The sequence below is a fragment of the Vulpes lagopus genome, chromosome 3 (genome assembly GCF_018345385.1).
Source record: "Vulpes lagopus strain Blue_001 chromosome 3, ASM1834538v1, whole genome shotgun sequence".
NCBI classification, from domain to species: Eukaryota; Metazoa; Chordata; class Mammalia; order Carnivora; family Canidae; genus Vulpes; species Vulpes lagopus.
In genome coordinates, this window is record NC_054826.1 from 104,778,405 (window position 1) to 104,796,670 (window position 18,266).

General features: G+C 52.2%; 2 protein-coding genes across 3 annotated transcripts in view; one reads left to right on the forward strand and one right to left on the reverse strand.

Annotated features, from left to right (window-relative positions):
* C3H7orf50 (chromosome 3 C7orf50 homolog) overlaps nt 1-18,266 on the forward strand; it is a 133,663-nt gene that overhangs the window by 52,181 nt on the left and 63,216 nt on the right. The gene's annotated exons all lie outside the window — the stretch shown is intronic.
* LOC121487705 lies at nt 854-18,247 on the reverse strand. 2 transcript variants are annotated; one of them, XM_041749673.1, is made up of 3 exons: nt 15,978-18,247; nt 11,271-11,363; nt 854-3,390 (listed from the first exon to the last, which is right to left on the reverse strand). In XM_041749673.1, the coding sequence occupies exons 1-3, from the start codon at nt 16,007-16,009 to the stop codon at nt 2,385-2,387; spliced, it is 1,131 nt and encodes a 376-aa protein (XP_041605607.1). In that variant the 5' UTR covers nt 16,010-18,247; the 3' UTR covers nt 854-2,384. The 2 variants fall into 2 exon arrangements, with proteins under 2 accessions (XP_041605607.1, XP_041605608.1); XM_041749674.1 differs by lacking the exon at nt 15,978-18,247 and adding an exon at nt 11,471-12,309.

Consider the following 18,266-nt stretch of genomic DNA (forward strand, 5'->3'; position numbering starts at 1 on the left):
TTCAGTCATTGGGACAGTGGATAGTACAAGATCTTGGTCTCTGAGAGAAGGAAGCAAAGTGTGGTGAGCCCTGTGCCTACCTCGGCTCCTGTCCTGAGGCAGGAGATGTGCCTGTATGTGCCTAATGGGAACAGTCAGGGCAATGCTGAGAACAACTACAGGCCAGCTATATGCTGAACAACCGCCAGGGTTTACTTAGGCCTGGGCCATGTTATTGCATCCAGTCAGACTAGAGATATGTCTGAGCCTCTGTGACAATGAGGAGAGACCCTAGAATGGGATGCCTACTTAGGCCACTCCTGACCCTAAGAAAGCTTAAACACAGCTGTCCCAAGAATCTGTCAATTCTACAAGGAACATCATGCCTGCTGGAGTTAACTTCACTACTCTTTAAAGGAAGAGAGTAAGGGGCGCCTGGGGGACTCTGTCGGTGAAGCGTCTGCTTTCAGCTCAGGTTGTGATCTTGGGGTCCTGGGATTGAGCTCCACATCGGGCTCCCTGCTCAGCAGGGAGTCTGTTTCTCCCTTTCCTCCCTGCTCCTGCTCTCTCTTGCTCACTCTCACTCGTTCTCTCTCAAATAAATAAATAAGATCTTTAAAAAAATAAGAGTAAAATTAAACACTCAACAAGAGAAATTCATGATGTCTAGCATCTAGTAAAAATTACTGTGTGCGAAGGAGCGGCTGTCACGTTTCAGTACTGCTGCTGTTTGTCCTACCTGACTGTCCTGATGGAAGGGAAAGCGTTCTTGGACACTCCTGGCTCTCATATGTGGGCCTCGTACAGGAGTCCAAGGCAGAGGCTCTGTGAGTATATGAGCACATGGACGAGCAGAAACAGAAGGGGAGTGGGATTTTTAAGCGTTTAGTATTTTAATGGTATATTACAGAATCTTCTTAACCATATAATCCAAATCCTTTTTCTTCCAAAGAAGTAATACAGATATATCAGCACTGAAAAGACATACTTGCAAGAGGCATTTTTTGTTCTATAGTTTGCAGAGTAACACAAAATGTTCATTAAAATAGAAGACAATGGAGTATTATTCAGCACTGAAAAAGAAATAAGCTACCAAGCCATGGAATACATTGAGGAACCTGATACACAGTCTGTGCCAGCTCTGTTCTGTGGGATTCCAGCCATAGAACATTCTGGAAAAGACAGAACTATGGGGATGGGGATAGATGAGTGGGTGCCAGGGGCTTGGGGCAGAGAGGGCAGGGCTGCAGAGGCTGAGCCCAGGGGTTCTTTGGACTGTGGGTACTCTGTGATGCCATAAGAAGGATACATGTCTGTATAAACATGTCTGAACCAGGGGATGTACACCACCAGGGATGAATCCAGATGTGAACTGTGGACTCTGGGTGACAGTGATGTGTCACTGTAGGTCCATCAGTTGTAACAAATGCTCTATCTGGGGGAATATCAGTGTGGGGGCATGGCATGAGGAGTGATCTCTTAATTCCTTTTAATTTTATCATGAACCTAAAACTGCTCTGAACAGTAAAGTTTTCATAAACAACTGAAACCATCAAACATAGAGGTCCTTAAAATCAGAGACGCCTTTTCCTTGCACGCCTTCCTTCTCTATTCAACCAGGAAAATCTTAATAAAAATCTAGCAAGAATGGTCAGTGTCAATTTTGGATGAAGATTAACTACTGAACCTTCTATTTTATGTTTCATATGTTACCAGCCTTTCTACATGTAATACCAAACAGAGCAGGGCTTTGGACACAGCTTTTCACTGACCACCCAGAGCCCTGGCGATCTGCACCAGTCACTGGCCAGCAGGAAATACAGTGTGACACTTCATCAGCGTGTGGGTGATATTCTCAGATGTCCAGGGATGGTGATAAATGTAAAAGATAAAACCAAACTTCTTTGTTATCAGCAATATTTATGTGGTCCAAAGTTTCCAGCAACATTAAAGGTTAACCAGTTAGTGACCCTTTACAGCCAGATTATAATATGGCCCTAAAGTTATTTGAATAATGTATTTATCGTCAAGATTTTGTCATTGTCCCATCTGGGCAGGGGCAGAGAAGGATGCTGGATCGCAGATAGATTAATAGAACTGCTCACCAGCATTTAGGACACCTCCGCCCAGTCAGACCTGTGTCTGGACAGCTTTTGCCCCCACATCCACTACGCTCTTGATTTGCAGGATTTCTTTTAGCTGCAGACATTTGGTTTAAGTCAGGAGTGTTTGTGGAAGTGGAGCCGAATGCCAGGCTGCTAGGGCACAGTGCCTTCCGGACTATCCTGTCGCACCATTTGGTACTTACTGCACAGATTGGAGTTTCAGCAAATGGCTGTGTTTCATGTCAGGGAGATACTCTCACTTGGCTTGGCTCGCTCATCTGCTATAGGCGAGGCCCTGCCTTAACCCTCGATTCTCTTTAAGGAAAAGCTGTTGCTTGGCTCTTCCTTCCTGCACCGTTGGGTGAGGTGCTCTGGAACTTTCAGCAGTGCCAGCCTGCAAGGCCCATGGAGGAAGAGGATGGCCAGCGAATTCACACAGCTCTCCCCAAACAGGACCAGCTCTGCCAGGTTCATGAAGAGCTCATCCCTGGGCGAGCCAATGTCCCTCTGCAGCTTCAGCCGGGCCCGTCGCAGGAGTGCGATGCTGTAGAGGAGTCGGCAGACAAACGTGGTCAGGGCCATGGCCAGAACTACTGAGGGAGCAGAGGCTGTATCTCTCTGGGGAGGGGCTGCCCGCCGGGCCAGCTGGACAACAAGCAGGATGAAGAACGCCAGCTTCAGGACAAGGGCCAGCCCAAAGCCTAGGCTGACCTTCACAATTTCATACTCTGGCCAGGCGGTCAGTGGGTCTACCTGGCACAGGGTGGTTTGGAACAGCTCCCCAGATGTGCCCAGCAGGGCCACCAGCACCAGGGAGCTGCAGAAGGCACAGCCCCCAATGGCAGCCAGACTTGCCACAGAGCTCTGGGCCCCATTGATGACCATACGCAGGCAGGGCAAGGAGCCCTGCAGCAGGAACACAGAGAGCATGGCCAGCTGTGCGTATTGCACATTGAAGTAGCAGACGTTGGCCAGGAAGCAGAGGATGGCACAGCTCAGGTTGGTGGTGGCCATGTAGTCCGGCCGGCTGATGGCGGTGAGGGAGAGCAATGTCACCAGCATGTTGGTGACAGTGAGGTCTAAGAGGAATGCGTCCAGGCTCCCCTGCCTTGTGCGGCCCTTTATGAAGGTGGTCAGGTTGAAGAGCCCAGCCACCAAGCTTATCGGGACACTCAGAGCCATGTAGACATGCAGGCATCTAGAGATGATGCTCTGCGCGGCAATGACATCTTCCACTGCTGTGGAGACGCAGCTTGGGTACTGTACCCATGACATGTTGTGAGAGCTCATCCCGACCACATCTGAGCTGCAACAGAAGCACACCAGGGCGTTACTAGGCTGTCACCACAGGGTCACACTGAGGGGAAAGGGGGCTGCCCTGGCGGGGAGGGAGCCTGTGCCTGTAGAAGGGACTCCCACCCAGGTGGATGGGTCTAGGGATCAATGTGACAGCCAACTTCCTTCTGGGGGCATTCTGGCCAGGGCCCACAAGAGCAGGGGCCTGATGCCCCCCTGCCTCTCCTCCCACATCAGAATGAATCATACTGCTCATAAGAGAAACACTGTTTTGAAGTGAGGTCACATCTGAGTCTCACCCCTAAAGCATTGGGGGTCAATGAAAGATTGCAGGGAGTGGAGTACCAGGACCCGGATTTGGAGCCCCTCCAGGGCATCATGCACATTTCACTCAGGACCTCTGCCTCATGGAGGGAGGAGCAGCCAGAAGGCGCATTGTTCTGTGACACATTTGCATGTCGCCATCCAGCTTCTGGACCCAGAGGAATTCTGATGGACTCTGGCCTGTCTGAAGGGACTGCACTCGTAGTATTGACTCTAGAGACCAAAAGGTGGCGTGCCTCGGATGCTGGCCCCCTGAGGACTGCAGTGCCTCATGCTCTTTCAGCTGGGAGCTGTTTGATTGTAGCCGAGCTGTAAAAGTCCTGACTTGGGGCTTTAAATTGCAGTGCTGACAGACTCATAACCGTTCCGGCCAGTCTTTTGTCACAGAAATAATTTCGTTTCTGTATAAATGTGTCTTCCCACTTAAATTTTAACCAAATAGCAGACAAGGCTGGGAGACAGCATCGGTGCTCACTCAGAAGAAGTTGAAGAAATTCAGTTGAAAGGTTCATGTTCATGGAATGCTCACGGGTGGGCCTTGCCCCATGGCCAGCTTTTGTGTTGTCTGCAGGGATAGCTTGAGGCCCTGACTAGCAGAGTCACACAGTGTGGCCCACAGCACCAGCATGTATGTCAAAAGAAGAGAGCACACGTGAATGGCCTTTCTTCCTGACTTCACAGAACCAGAGCCATCTCAATAGCAGACAGCATGTGGAAGCATTATTATACACACAGGTTGTCTGACATGTGGCATCTTTGCGTACGTTGACATGTCACTGGCTTTTCTTACTCCTTCCCAGATGCCCGCAGTGGCTGGACAACTGATGCACTGTCCTTTGCTGCCTGATAGCTGTGGGTGCACCGTGTGGAAGTGGGCTCAGGAGTCACTCTCCCCATGCACTGACCCTGCTCCCCTCCCCGCAGACCTGCAGGGGACAGGAATTTGCCTTTCTCCAGGTCCACGTCTGGCCTGCTTCATGAGGAACATGGTGAACTATGCTGTTTTCCATCTGCTGCTGAAGGTGACGAATGATTGCCAGGACACTGAGTGACTTCAAAATTAAGAATAGTGACCTGAGAGGAAGTGATTTGGAATGCTAATCTGTAATTAAGGCAAATTGGAAAGAAGATCTTGTGAACATTGACCACGGGTCAGGAAACAGCATTAGGCTGTTCTGGTGTCTCATCCCTGCAGCTGGCCCATGTTTCAGGCACTTCCTGTCTCTGCTGAGGGCTTCCCCAGGCATTGGTGGTCAGAGGCCACCTGGCTTGTGGCAGTTAACCCTGTTACTTGATTTAGCGGCCAGGCGCTGGGTCACCCAGCCAGGTGGACAGACGGTGTGTGTCTCCAAATCTGGCCTTGAGAGCACATCCCAGTCCCAGACCCGTCAGCTTGTTGACATCTTCTTGTCTTGCTCTGTGCTTTTCTTCAGAGGCAAGGAGCCTGCCTTCGGGCCAGGGGAGGTGCAGCCTCATGATATCTTCTTGTTCGGTGTGTGAGATGTCTGGTAAGAGGCCTCTCGACTGGTGGGCCTGCAGCCAGGAGCAGGTGTGCTTCCATTGACACGTACTCACGTTGTGTGGTGACCTCGGCTCTTGTTCCCAACTTGCCCGTCTGCACGCTGAGCTCCAGGACAGCCCTTTGCCAGGCAGTGTATCATTCAAGGACAGGAGGTCCCTGGTGTGCTGCTGGCCCCCAGGTCCCTGTAGCACATAAAGTGGGATACTGCTCCCTGCTGCCTGTGCCGTGCTCCGTCTCCTGGATTTAGCTGAGGTTTGCGGGCTCTGATCCTTTTGCTACAGGGCTGTGTGGGCAAAGGGTGGCCTGCTAGCATATTTTTATACGTGCAGAAGTGGGCCCAGGGGTGAGATGTCCCAGCTGGGAGACCTGACATGCTTCCAAATCCCTGGTTTTGGTGAGGTCAGCCTGGGAAGGGTTGCCCCCTTCTGGGCCCAGGGAGCACAGAATCTTCTCCCAGTGTGCCTCACCCACCCCACCCACTGTGTCTCTAGGCTGGGCCTTCGTAGAGCTGAAGGTGGCACCCAGTGGCTAGGCCATCCACCGTTCCTCCCCTCACCACCATGTTTGGGTTTTATTCGGAAAGAAAATAAAAGATGTAAGACATTTTCTCATGAAATTGCCCATGATTACTGCTCTTCTGCCAAACTCCTACCCACATCCCTGGCTGTCTCATATCTCTTACATCTTATAGCTTCTATTTGGCTTTGATGGCCCTCTCTCTCCTCAAGCCCCTCCGGCTCACCCCCAAAGGGCCAGGAGGGTGGCACAGCCAGAGAAGACCCTGAGACAGCTCTTGAGAGTCAGGGCCTTCTCTGATAGATAGTTACTACTTGCTGAGTATTGAGCACTTGCTACACTCTGTTGGAAGCACTTTATATATAACTTCTTCAGACCTTGCAGTTTTCCTCAGGAGGTAGGACAGTTAAAATCCCACATCTTCATGGTGGAGGTGACTGCTCTCAGAGCAATGGAGTGGTTTGCTCACTTAGCCAGGTAGGTGATGATGGCATCAGGATCAGAACCTAGACAGTTTGACCCCAGAACCTGTACAGTTTAAAAATTTACATGCAATAAAAGTTACTTTTTGGTGTGTACTATGGATGCATCTGGTCATGTCAGCACCACGACATGCAGTCCCGTCACCCCCTAACTTCCCTTATGCCCATTTCTTGGTGCTCAAACTGTCCCTGCACCGAACCCCTGCAGGCAACCCCTGCACTGCTGTCTTCCTCTCATCATGACTTCTTCCTCCTCATTCTGCCTCTGAGACTTCTCTGTGATGTGTGGGTCAGAGGTCATTCCTTCCTGTTGCTCAGTAGCATCCCAGCCGTGTGGATGAACCGGTTGTCTATGTGTTTGCCATTCCAGGGACATTTAGGTTATTTCCAGGTTTGGGCTCTTATAAATACAGCTGCTTCAAATACTCAAATGTAGGTTTTTATACATGAACATACAGTTTTATAGGTGAGCATAACACTTTTCTTTCCTTGGGTGAATACTTATGAGTGGGGTCTTGTTTTTTTAGTTTTAAAATTTTTACTTGGTAAATTTGACATTTTACATTTTCTAAATTTAAGGCATATAGCATGACTTTGATACATTTATGTATAGTGATTCCAGCCATTGGGGCGATGCTGACCCGCCTGGTGTAATCCTGTCTGTGCTCCTCAGCATTGCAGTGGGTCTCTGGCTTAGTCATTTCCTGCTTCGTGTCTGCACCCTTAGACACTGCCAGTTTGACTCCCACCCCCATCCCACCATCACCACCCTTTCACTGGTTTGGTTTTTTTTTAAAGATGTATTTATTTATTTTAGAGAGACATCATGCGCACACACAAACGGAGAGGCAGAGGAAGAGGGAGAGAATTTCCAGCAGGTTCCCTGATGAGTGAAGAGCCTGACTTGGGGCTCTAACTCACAACCCTGAGATCATGACCTGAGCTAAAATCAGGACTCAGACCCTCTGCCAGTGGAGCTACCCAGGCGCCCTGCCTTGTTTTGTAAATAGGTTTAACTTCTTTGTATTCCTATAGGACTTCTCCTCTTCTGTCTCTGAGCATGTGTGCTGTGGGGCCATGCATGCTTCTGGGAAAGGCTGCGGGTTTGTGCTGCACCTTCTTGATCTGTACACCTGCCGATGAGCCCTTGGGTTGCCTCTGTGCGTGTATGTCTGACTTGATGTGAAGTTGCCAGTGTTTGCCCGAGAGGCTGTGATGTTTTGCAATCCTGCCAGAACTTAAGCTTTTCAGCACAGGTCTTAGCTTAGGCTCTGAATTCCCCTGGAAAATAGGTTGACCCTCCAAGGCAGACCCCATGCCTTGTTCTGGTGCCAGTTTCAGGCCGAGAACCAGGGCTTCTGGGGCCCTTTTCTGAGCCACACAAAAGGGCTGCCAAGGTCCAGTTCTGGGGTCCCCTGGGAGCTCCCCGAAGCCAGAGCCTTGAGAATTTTGTGTTCTTTACAGCTGCTCCTGGCTGTAGCTCCTTAAATAGACTTTCAGAATGGGAGGGGCTTGTGGGGCAGTTTCCTGTGGGTTTGTGTTCCTTCGGCCTCCCCAGGGGCACTGGGCAGAGCAGTGGGGTCCTTTCCCAACAGGGGCTCCTCTTGGATACTTTGTACAGACCTGTCCTCCCTGGCCCTAGAGTGGGGAAGGGGGGGGGGGTTGCTCTCCCAGTAGGGGCTTCTCTTGAATACATCGTTACAGACCAGCTTTTAGATCCTTGGGAGCTCTGCTCAATGCACTCAGCATAGGTTGTTCCACCCTTCTTGTCATCTCTGTGGATGAGTAACGACTCCAGTTGCCGGGACCCCATTGTGGATGCTTACAGTGTCTGAATTTTTGCTGTCGTTTTTTCCTGGATCCTTTCCAGTCCTGTGCTCATTTCACATATGATCCCAAAGAGACTCACAAACTTTTTGTGTGTGGAAAGAGCCTAAGATTTTGAGGTCAGGATTCTGCTGGGTAACTGTGCCATGTTCTTGGCCTGGCCAGCCAACACGATCTTCTACCCAAATCTCTGAGTACAGCCTGTCTCTGTGGCTCCATTAATCCCAGATGTGAGCCTCTGGGCACTCATCATTTGGCGACCCATCATTTGTAAGCTCTGGCTGTGGTTGTTTCTCCACCACCATCTCATAACATTGCAGACGTGTGACAATGTGGTGGCTGAGATACATGCTCCATGTTAATCTAGTGGTAGGAAAGTGGGCAGGCGTTGAGTTATAGGTCAGAGCACAGAGAAGGTAAACTGCCTTTTGTCCCGGCCCCTTGGGAGAATTCCTAACCCCTCTGTCCCGAGGCACCAACCTCTTTCCCTCTTGGCCAGCTCCTCCCCCTTGCTCCCTCTGGCAGGACTTGGCTTTTTTAGCGCCTTCTGGTCTTGGCTGTGTAAATGTTTCCATTCCATTCCAGTCGTCCGTGCTCCTTGCAGATGAGGAGCCGCTGTGCCTGATGAGTCACTGTTCAGCCCATACATGGCCAGGCCCCATGCTGTCCAGCCCGGCCAGCTTCACGAAGGTGGTGCAGTGTGAAGGGCACAAGCTTTCATGGACACTGGGCATAAGGGCCACCTGGGACTCAGGCCCAGATGGTATGTGGGAGCTGGCCCCAGGGTCCCTGCCTCTGGCCACCCCCACCTGCGGGCTGGGAAGGCAGTGTGGCCCCTGCCAACCCTTACTGCTTCTCTGGGGACCTGGTGCTGGGCATCTCTTTCCTCTCTGTCCTGGTGGTTCTAAAATACAAATTCCTGAACTATTCTGAACGTCTTCTATGAGTTTTGCAGAAAATAACCTCATTGAAATATAAAGATTAAAAGGTTTCCATTTTACTCCTTTTGAGTCTTCCAAGACCTCTGTCTCTCCTGGACACACTTACATACACATACATGCCTCCAGGAAACACAGCTCATCCCTGTCTGTCCTGGCACTGGAGCAGCCCTGTTCCTCACACAGTGGACGTCCCTGTCTAGTCAGAGGAGCCTGCCTTGCTGCTGTCCCTGCAGCTTTTGTGGATACATTTAGCGTCCCTGCATAGGTCGGAGGGCAGGCCGAGCCCTGGGCCTCTGGGGCCTACGAGCTCTTCCTCTGACGCTGAGCACACTTCTGCTGTTGTTCCCTTGGCTTCTCAGCAGCCATTTAGAGGCACAGTGAGAGGAGAGCCCCTTATGTTATGAGAAGCTTCCCACTGGTCCTGGTGGTTCTGAGGGCAGAGATGACAGGGTTCTCCTGGCCTAGGGGTGCCCACTTATGTCCATTGGTAGCCCTGTGGTCCTTGGGTGTTTACCAGCATCTCTCAGGGCACTGGGGCCAGCCTTTCCTTCCCAAAGCTGAGCCTGAGAGAACTGTACTTTGGTAAACCCGCCCCTGGTTTAGAGATGCACCCTCCATCTCCACTCCCACCCCCACCCCCCACCCCGTCCCTACACACTTCCTGAGTACTTGTTAGGAGCCTGGCCCCGCCCCTGGCTGCTGGCCACCACTGTCCTATCCTTGTGGGCCATCAATGCCTTAGCTCGAGGGCATCTGGACCTGGCACCCACATTGGACAGACAAAGGCTGGCCGCGATGAGTGAGACCATGCGCCCCATAGAGCATCACAGCAGGGAGGCCTGCTGTAGGATTTGGGGTTATGTGGTTGATTTGGAGGAGGGTCTGAGGAAGTGGGCACTGTCAGAAAGTGGGAGCTTCACCACAACCAGGGTCCTCTGTGATCTTGCCTGAGGGTGGTTGTGGCATCACTGGTAAAGGGGCAGAGTGCACATTTTGACTAGACAGGAATTTATTGATGTTGTGTGGCCTTCTGTTGTCTGCTTCCTGTTCCCAGGACCTCATCTGATGCTGGTGCTCTGAGAGTACCATGTTGCACTATAGGGCCAGGTTGGCTGCTGGACCCATGTTTCTGTCCTCCCCCACACTGGCCCCTGCAGTGATGCCACACCCTGTGCCCTGGACCACAACATGGGAGCCTCTACAACTCACAGCTGGTCACCTGTAGAGGTGGGTCTGTGTCCCTACAGACCCCTCCCCTGGTAATCTACCCTGACTTTCCTCGGGCCCCCAACTGAACCCTGCTGGGAGCTGCCTACCCCAGCAAAGGCACTTGTAGGGCCCAGCCCTGTCCCCAGAGGTCCTGGAGGGCTCAGCTCCATGGGCTTCTGTCATTGTGCTATCCCAGCAGCAGGTGAGCACCATCCCTCTGTGAGATGGGAAGCCCGGTGTTTCACTCTATTGGCCTGTGATATTGGGTAAGTTAATCTAGTCCTGGGTGCACGTCAGCAGCATATCACCACTGAGCATCTTTACGAAGATTTTGTCAGATAAGGTGGCATGTGGAGGCACTCAGGTGGTTCCTTCCCACTTACAGAGAGGAATCAGGTGGTCACAGAGACCCTTGCCTTCCACCCACAGAGTGTCACCTGAACACAAAGCCTGCCTTGTGCAGAAGGCTGGCTGCCCCTGCTTGCTTAGAAAACTGGAACCTTCCTTCCTAGACTCCACCCTCTGGGCGGAAACACCGCCATGTCTGGGCTCCCAGCCCTGCCCAGCCACGGTTATGGAAAGAGACCCCTGTTCAGGCTTTACGCCCCATGAAACCTATACGTTCCAGATTGCCTCCTGTAAAACATTCATTGTATGCCGCCAGACCAGAGCCCCTCCATGTTTGTGCCCGAGGAGGGAGACCCAGCCAAGGAATGAATGCCTTTGGCAGCTTCGGTCAATACCCAGATGTGTGACAGTTGACAAGCGTTTCCTAGCTTCGTCTTCAGGACACAGAACTTGAGCCACACTGATCTTTTCTTAATGAGGAAGACCTGAGCAGTCTGCTCAGTTGCTTCCAGGTCAAAATGTTAGGAAAATAGGTCTCATTTTAGTTTTTACTGGAGCCAACCTATAGCATAAAGAAGCCTTAGTTTTCGGAGAGAAAAGGTGCTCGGCTGTGCAGTCGCCAATCTGCCAGCCAGCACTAAAGTACAATGCAGGAGGTGGGGTGGGGGTTGAGGAAACACTTGAGGCAGGGACAGGAAAGCCAAGAGGGCCGGCAGCTCACCTGTGCGAGGGCTCCACACACTCTTCCTCTCCAACCCTGCTGTCTGCTGCTGCTCTGTGCTCACTGGAAACGGGCAGGCACAGACCGATGGTGCTGTAAGGAAGGCAGGAAATCGGTTTTCAGTCATTCAAACCACACACATTGCATTTTAAGCAGAATATGGTTTGGCCACGTGACCCGAAAAATTCAAATAAACCTACGTCAGGAGGTAGCTTAGTGTCACAGACAGAAAAAGTAGTGTGTTGCCTCTGTCTCCCAGTGTCTGTGGGCATCAGCGGTTTCCTGCAGATCCCACACACTGGCTCGTTCACAAAACGGTCCCTCCCAGAAAGCAGGCAACGTCTACAACTTAAAATAGGACCTAAAACCCCACCCATAACATAGGGAAAAGTGCTCACAACCTGTATAGCCAAAGGAAAGTCCCTGAAGCCTTCCCCTTAAGGCACTCAGCTCCAGGGCCAGCACTAGTGCCACCCTGACTGGGGATTGCCCTCTGCCTCCTGACAGCAGTGTGGATGTCAGGGAGCTGGAGTCGAACACAGGGCATTGTTGCCTGAGAGGGTCATCCACATCTCGTTACCTACACCCTGGCAAGGAAGCTGGGCACCAGGACAGGTAAGAATTTCGGAGGGAGGATGAGGTCAACATGGTCCCAAGCCTTGGGGGAGTCAGAAAGTGGCCTGGGACCCCCAGATGCCTGAAAGAGAGGACCTGCCTAAAGGAAAAAAGAGCTCAGAAATGGATTTAGAGGCTTCCATGGCTAACTTCCCCACCCCAGCTATCTCCCAGCCAGCCTGGTTGGAGACATGACATGCAGAGTCCACTTTACACATCTCTGTCTCTTATGCAGCTGGCCCTGCATGAGAGAGAAGAGCCCTTTGGGGGCTTTCTGTGCAGCACCCAGCCCATCAGGGTCACTGATGGCATCCATTGGCCATGTGAACTCCATGAAAACCCACAGAGGCTCCAGGGAGGCAAGCAATGTCCCCGGGGCTCCCTTGGTCGTTGAGCCCAGGCTGGGGCCAGAGACTGCATTCGTTTGAGAGTCTCTTACAATTTGGACTCCCCACATGGGTCCTACACTGCTGTTGGTGATGAGTACCTGAGAGCAAAGCAGCCTAGGGGTTCTGTTCCCAGAGCCCTGGGTCCAAGGAACTTCCCTGGAGCTTCCTCAGGAGTGGGGCAGCCTCACAGAGGCTTGAAGACTGCTGATAGGGGCTAATGTCCCCTAGAGATGGGAGACCTGAGGCCCGGAGGGGTAGCTGGGCAGTGTGAGCATCACTGGGGCATTCACCTCTCAGATACCAGAGTGACCAGGTGCATTGCCGTTAGACAACCCCCCCCCCCCCATGGCCATCAGCTCTGCCCATTAGTGCCCCTTGGGAAGGACCTAGCCTTGAGTCAGGCCAGTGGAGGAAGAAAGCCCTCCAGCCCCCAGCACACAAGCAGAGGTGCCCTGAGCTACTGCTGTGTCTGGCTTACTGGTGTGGGTGCTCAGAGGTCCCAAGCCCCTTTGCACAACCCCGGGGAGCTTTCTGGGTTCTGATTCTGAATATGCAGCTTTAGGCCTCACTGTGCCACTTGAGGCTGTTAAGCACAAGCCTTCCATCCTTCCTACTGTGAATGGGTTTACAGAGCTGTGCATGGTTGTTGGAAGGATGCCTTCAGATGACGATGCTGGTCGGTGGGCCTCTTTGGGCTTGTCAGAAGCCTGTCGGGGTTATGTGGGGCCAGGGCACTGCCCCAGGGACAGGCCCCTTCTGGGGACAGGAGGTATAATGGATGTCCTGCCATCTGCTCTCATGTGGATAGTGCTCATGTGCGGGTTCTGCTGGTGTCATGGGATGTTGCTCCTGTAAGTGGAATTTGGGGTCCCCTTAGAGTGAATTCCCAGGGAGCAGTAACTACCTCTGTCTTATGTTTTGGGGCATCCTGCTTCTTGGTCCCATGACCTCGGGCCTTGGGGGTTTGGAGAGCCCCGATTTAGGAAAATAAGCCTTCCCTATGGACTCTCCCAACCTTGTGGGGAAATTTCTAAGCTACTGGAAGAGCAACAGGCCTGGCTGGCCCAGCTGCCATCTCTCTGCCCTGACCTCCTGGTCTTCTGTTAAGCTGAGAAAACCACACTGTCTTTCCCAGCTGCTCTACAGGGAGGCCTGGTGTATGGTTTGGCTCCTTTCTGCAATGTCCAGAAATGTGTTCCATCTGCACTGTAGCTGCTGCTGGCAGACAGGCAGTGTCAGCCTCCAGGCCATGAGCTTGCACCGCCAGCAGTCAGCCCCTAGCTGACAGGGCCCACAAGGACCACCACGACATAGGAGCGTCTTACGCCTCTGCCTCCTGTTCTCGTGGGCACCTTCCCCACTGGGCCCAGCCCTTCTTCACCTGCCAGTGTGTGTCAGGTGAAGGACTTCCACCGAGTCATCCAAGGGCAGATGGATGAAACACAGGACAAGCATAGCTGCTAAGAGGACCACCAGTGCTCGTATCCTGAATTTCTGGTCCAGAAATTCTCTGAGGCATTGAGATTGGGGGTGGGCAGGCTGGCTAGCCCCCAGGACTCCATTCCCTCCAGCAAGATGGCTGTAATTCTAGCAGTGCTCCATGTCGTTATTGGAGGGTTAGATGAGCTGGCACACCTAAATGTGTGAAGCCAGGGATGGTCAGTAAATGCAGGTTTCTACCAGATGGTGTGACCCTCACATGGGAAGGATCTCGCACGTGTCTGAGGTGGGTTGGCCTCTGCAGCGCAGCTGTGGGACCAGCCTGGCCTAGGTCCCTCTCCTGCCCACCATCTACCTACCATTGGGACACTCTGGTGCCTTCTTAGCGAGGTGGCTCAAGGACTTGTCCTGCTTTCTGTCACATCCTGTCTTTGTGTTTCCATGGATCTGATTTACTCCCTGCTGGATTGTCTGCGCCCCAAGGCTGTATGCTTTGAATCAGGGTTGGGGCGCAGGAGGACATGGCTTCCAGGACAGAGTGCTGTGCCACCTCACTCTTGGCCTCTCTCAGTGCTGAGTGCAGATGACAGTGAAGAGGTAGAAGTGTGTCAGAGCTCTGCACACATGAAGTACACACAGATACTGGACATGAGTGAAAGAGGAGGTGCGCTTGACCCCTTACCCTGCCCTGCCTTCCTCTCCCAGAGCATGGGGCCTGCCTGTCAGCTGGGTGGGTTGTTCAACTCGAGTGGGAACTGGCAGTGGTCTCCCTGTCCCCACCACTCCTTCATATGTTTCTGGCCCCTTGTAGAGAGGTGATGGGCAGCCCGTTCAGGGAGCAGTGACTCCTACCCACCCTTGTCCCACAACGCACTGTTGATCTTGTCCTTATGTGTGAGCACAGGACAGTCAGGTTTTTTGGTCTCTGAAGTTAGAACATCTGCCCTTGGCTTTGCCCACAGCCCAGCCCAGGTTATGGACACGTGCTGTACTGTGGCCTCTCCCGACAGCCTTCTTGCACCGGGATCTGAACACACTCATGTTCACAGCAGCTCTTCTCACTGTGGCCGCAAGTGGAGAAGCAAGGTGTCCAGCAGTGGAGGAGTGGATAAGCAAAACATATACCCACACATGGAACATTACTCAGCTCTAGAGAGCAGTGGTGTTGGCACGTCTTCCACAAGCTGGATGGACCTTACAAACAGGCTGCTCAGCAGAAGCCTGCCACCGAGGACCACATGTTCTGTGACTCCACCAGAGGACATGTCTGGGAGGAGCCAATCCATATAGAAAGAAAAGTGGCTGCTAGGCACTGGGGGGAGTCGCCTTTTATGTAATGTCCTAAAATACCAGGACTAATGACCCCTGCATGTCTTGATTCGTCACTGAGACACCTTTACATGTTTAAAAATGGCTTTGAGATATAAACCATATAACTCTGCTGTTTGGAAAAATATAGTTCACTGGTATTCAGTAGATGCCCAACATGTGCAGCCCTCATCACAGCCCACTTGAGGGACATCTCCATCCCTCGGAGGGGTCCCACCTGCCCATCTACAGCCGGTCCTTGTTGCCTGGGCTTCTGCCTCTACTTGCAACCAAACTGCTTGTTTTGCTTTCCTTGTCCTGCTGTCATGCAGTCAGCAAGAGGAAGAAAGAGCAGGCTTAGTGTGGACTTAGTAATCTTGGTCTGGCTGTTTCTCTGAAGTTGTATGGGATTATGGGGGCCTCTGGTGGGCATGCCAAAATGGGGGCACCCCCACAAGTGCTACCAGGACAGGGAGCTGAGCCAGTGCCCCGAGAGGCCATCCTACTGGCTCTTTTGTGATTTATCTCCCTGCTCATCTGGCCTTGCTGGTCACCTGAGAATCTTGGAGTAGACCCATAGTGCCAAGTAATGGGGGGACACTGGGGGGATTTGGGATGTTTGGACAAATGTTTTCCTGAAAAAAAACATGTTTGGGGTTTTTTTTGGCTTCAACCTGACTTCCAACCCTGCAGCCTGCCCGCCTGTCTCAGTGCTGCCCAACAACCACATGGCGAGCATGGCCACGCCCTTCAGGCCCCAGTGTTTGGTCCACTCAGCCCTGTCTGGCTGGCTGTCTCCTTGCAAATGAGGCACCAGTGTGCAGAGGTGAAAAGTGTCCTCCAGAGACTGCGAGGAGTGTGGGCTCCTCCTCCTGAGAGGTGAGGGGTGGGCAAGCGGTGCAGGAGGGCTGCTGGCCCTGTGGGAACAGGCCCTTTTTCAGAGCATTGTTCATACCGTGTGAAATCGTGAGTCCATTGCACAAGCATTTCCTTGATCTTGGAAATGCAGGAGCATGAAGGGACTCACAGTGGCAGGCTCTCAGTCTGTGAGAGAAGTCGTTTGGATGCTTCAGTCATGGAAGCTGCAGGACACCTGTGGAAATAAGGGATTTGGAAGCACTTAACCTAGACTCTAGGGACAGAGGCACAGGGAACAGCGATGGAGGTCAGGATACAGTTCAGGAATTGGAAAGGAAAGCAGTGGGGTCCAAGCTTAGGGTGTCCGGTTGCACCAGGGATTCATGGGCTTCTTGTTTGGTGCTCTTCCTTGACTGGACCTGTTGCCGAGGCATTTCAGCCCAGCTGTGCAAGTCCCCTCCCTGACTCACTTCTGGACATCCCACACACACACCCCGTCCCACCTGTCCTTTGAGTTCTGCTTCTAGCTACTCACTTTTTTTTTTTTTTTAAAGATTTTATTTATCCATGGGAGACACAGAAGGAGAGGCAGAGACACAGGCAGAGGGAGAAGCAGGCTCCCTGCAGGGAGCCCGATGCGGGACTTGATCCCAGGACCCTGGGTTCACGACCTGAGCCAAAGGCAGACCCAACCACTGAGGCACCCAGGCATCCCTAGCTACTCATTCCTCTGTCTTGGGCTTGTGCCTCCCCACATGCAGCATCCTGGCCCCACCAAGGTACTGGCTGGCTTGTCCTTTGCCTGCCCACAGCTAGGCCTTGCCTTTCAGGCATTAGCTATGTACACACAGGCTGACATGGTAGCCCTTCTAAGGTGAGCCAAGGATACACCTGCATGGAATGGTGCCAAGCAGGGCACCAGATTAGAGCATCCTGGTCTTTATCTCACTGAGGAGTTGGCAGTGCTGCTTAGAGTACATGGACACTCCTGACCCCTTCTGCCCAAACCCCCCACCCCCTGCCTTATGCTAGTCCTTCTTAAGCCCATGATTGCCCTGAGCTTTTTGCTTTCTTTCTCCCTTCCTCCCTCCTTTTTGAGGCTTCCTGCCTTTTTTGAGTGTAACTTTGGACTTTTTTTCCCCTTCTATTTCTTCACTTTTTGTTTGCTCAAACTGTCCCAAATGTGGCCATGGGGAATGTCTACAAGCCAGGGCCTGTCTCCCATTGACACAGCCCCATTAGTCTTCTAGCTCATCCTTACTTCCTGGTGCAGGATGGCCCAGGCCCACCTCAGAGGAGTCCCCATGGAGCCCTGTCCCTTCCTAGCAGCCCTCCTTGGGTCTTTGAAACAACCTGTGGAATCACGTGATGGGCAGCCCCCTTGGAGCAGAGGCTGGACCTGTGAGGCTTCCCAGCTGGTTCATGGGCTGGCCCAGAGGCCACAGGCCAGAGTGCTTTCCCCTTCTACCCTCCATCATTCACCAGTGCCCTTTTAGAAAGCTTTTCCAACATTTTTTTTTAAAGCATGTACAATCTTTAAAACTATTTATTTACTTTCTAGCCATAGCACTTCTCCTGCTCCCTGGTATGTAGAACATTGCATTAAATGTTTGGCTTCACTTGGGAGATCAGAAAGTCCAGCATATAGTTGCCCTGTAAATAGTGTGCCAAGCCTTAACAACACAGAAATCCAGCATCACAGGCCCACACTTGGCTACTGTCCCTGTAGGTCAGCCAGGCTCTGCTGACTCCAGTGCTGCCACCTGGGACTGCATGGGCTTTGCATGACCAGTGTGTATGTGCATGTATATGTGTGTGTATATGCCCGCAGAGCAGCACCTGGTGGACTGAGCTCCCTTCTCCACTGCTGCTGAGGGTATGTTTTTTGTAAAAGCACAATTTGTTGTGAATTCTGAGAGCCTCATGGATTCTGAGCCAGTATCTGCAGGGAATAGTTTCTGAAGGACATTCCTGTTCCTGCTCTGATTGTTGGGGAATGTGTGTCAGGGTGTCTGCTCTTCAGCAGCTGGTTGGGGAGTTAAAGCTACCATAGAAGATCACTGAGTTACATCACAGAATGTGACCCAGCCAACCCAAATCATGTCAGCTGTTAGACCTGTGAGAAGCACCCTCACATGGCATGAACACAGTTCCCAGTGTCCCGGAGCTCTGTGGCCGATACTTGGCTGTCCTGCAGAGTGAAGGTCTGCCGATGGCCACTGGGTGGAGCTCCGCAAACACGCCTGCTCTAGAGGCTGGAAAGTATTTGAGTCATGTAGTGTCCTGCTAGGACTTCAAAAAGTACTGCACTCCAACTTCACAGCATATTGGACATTAGCATCTCACGTTACAGGTTCACATGACATTAATGTTAATGGAAGATGGG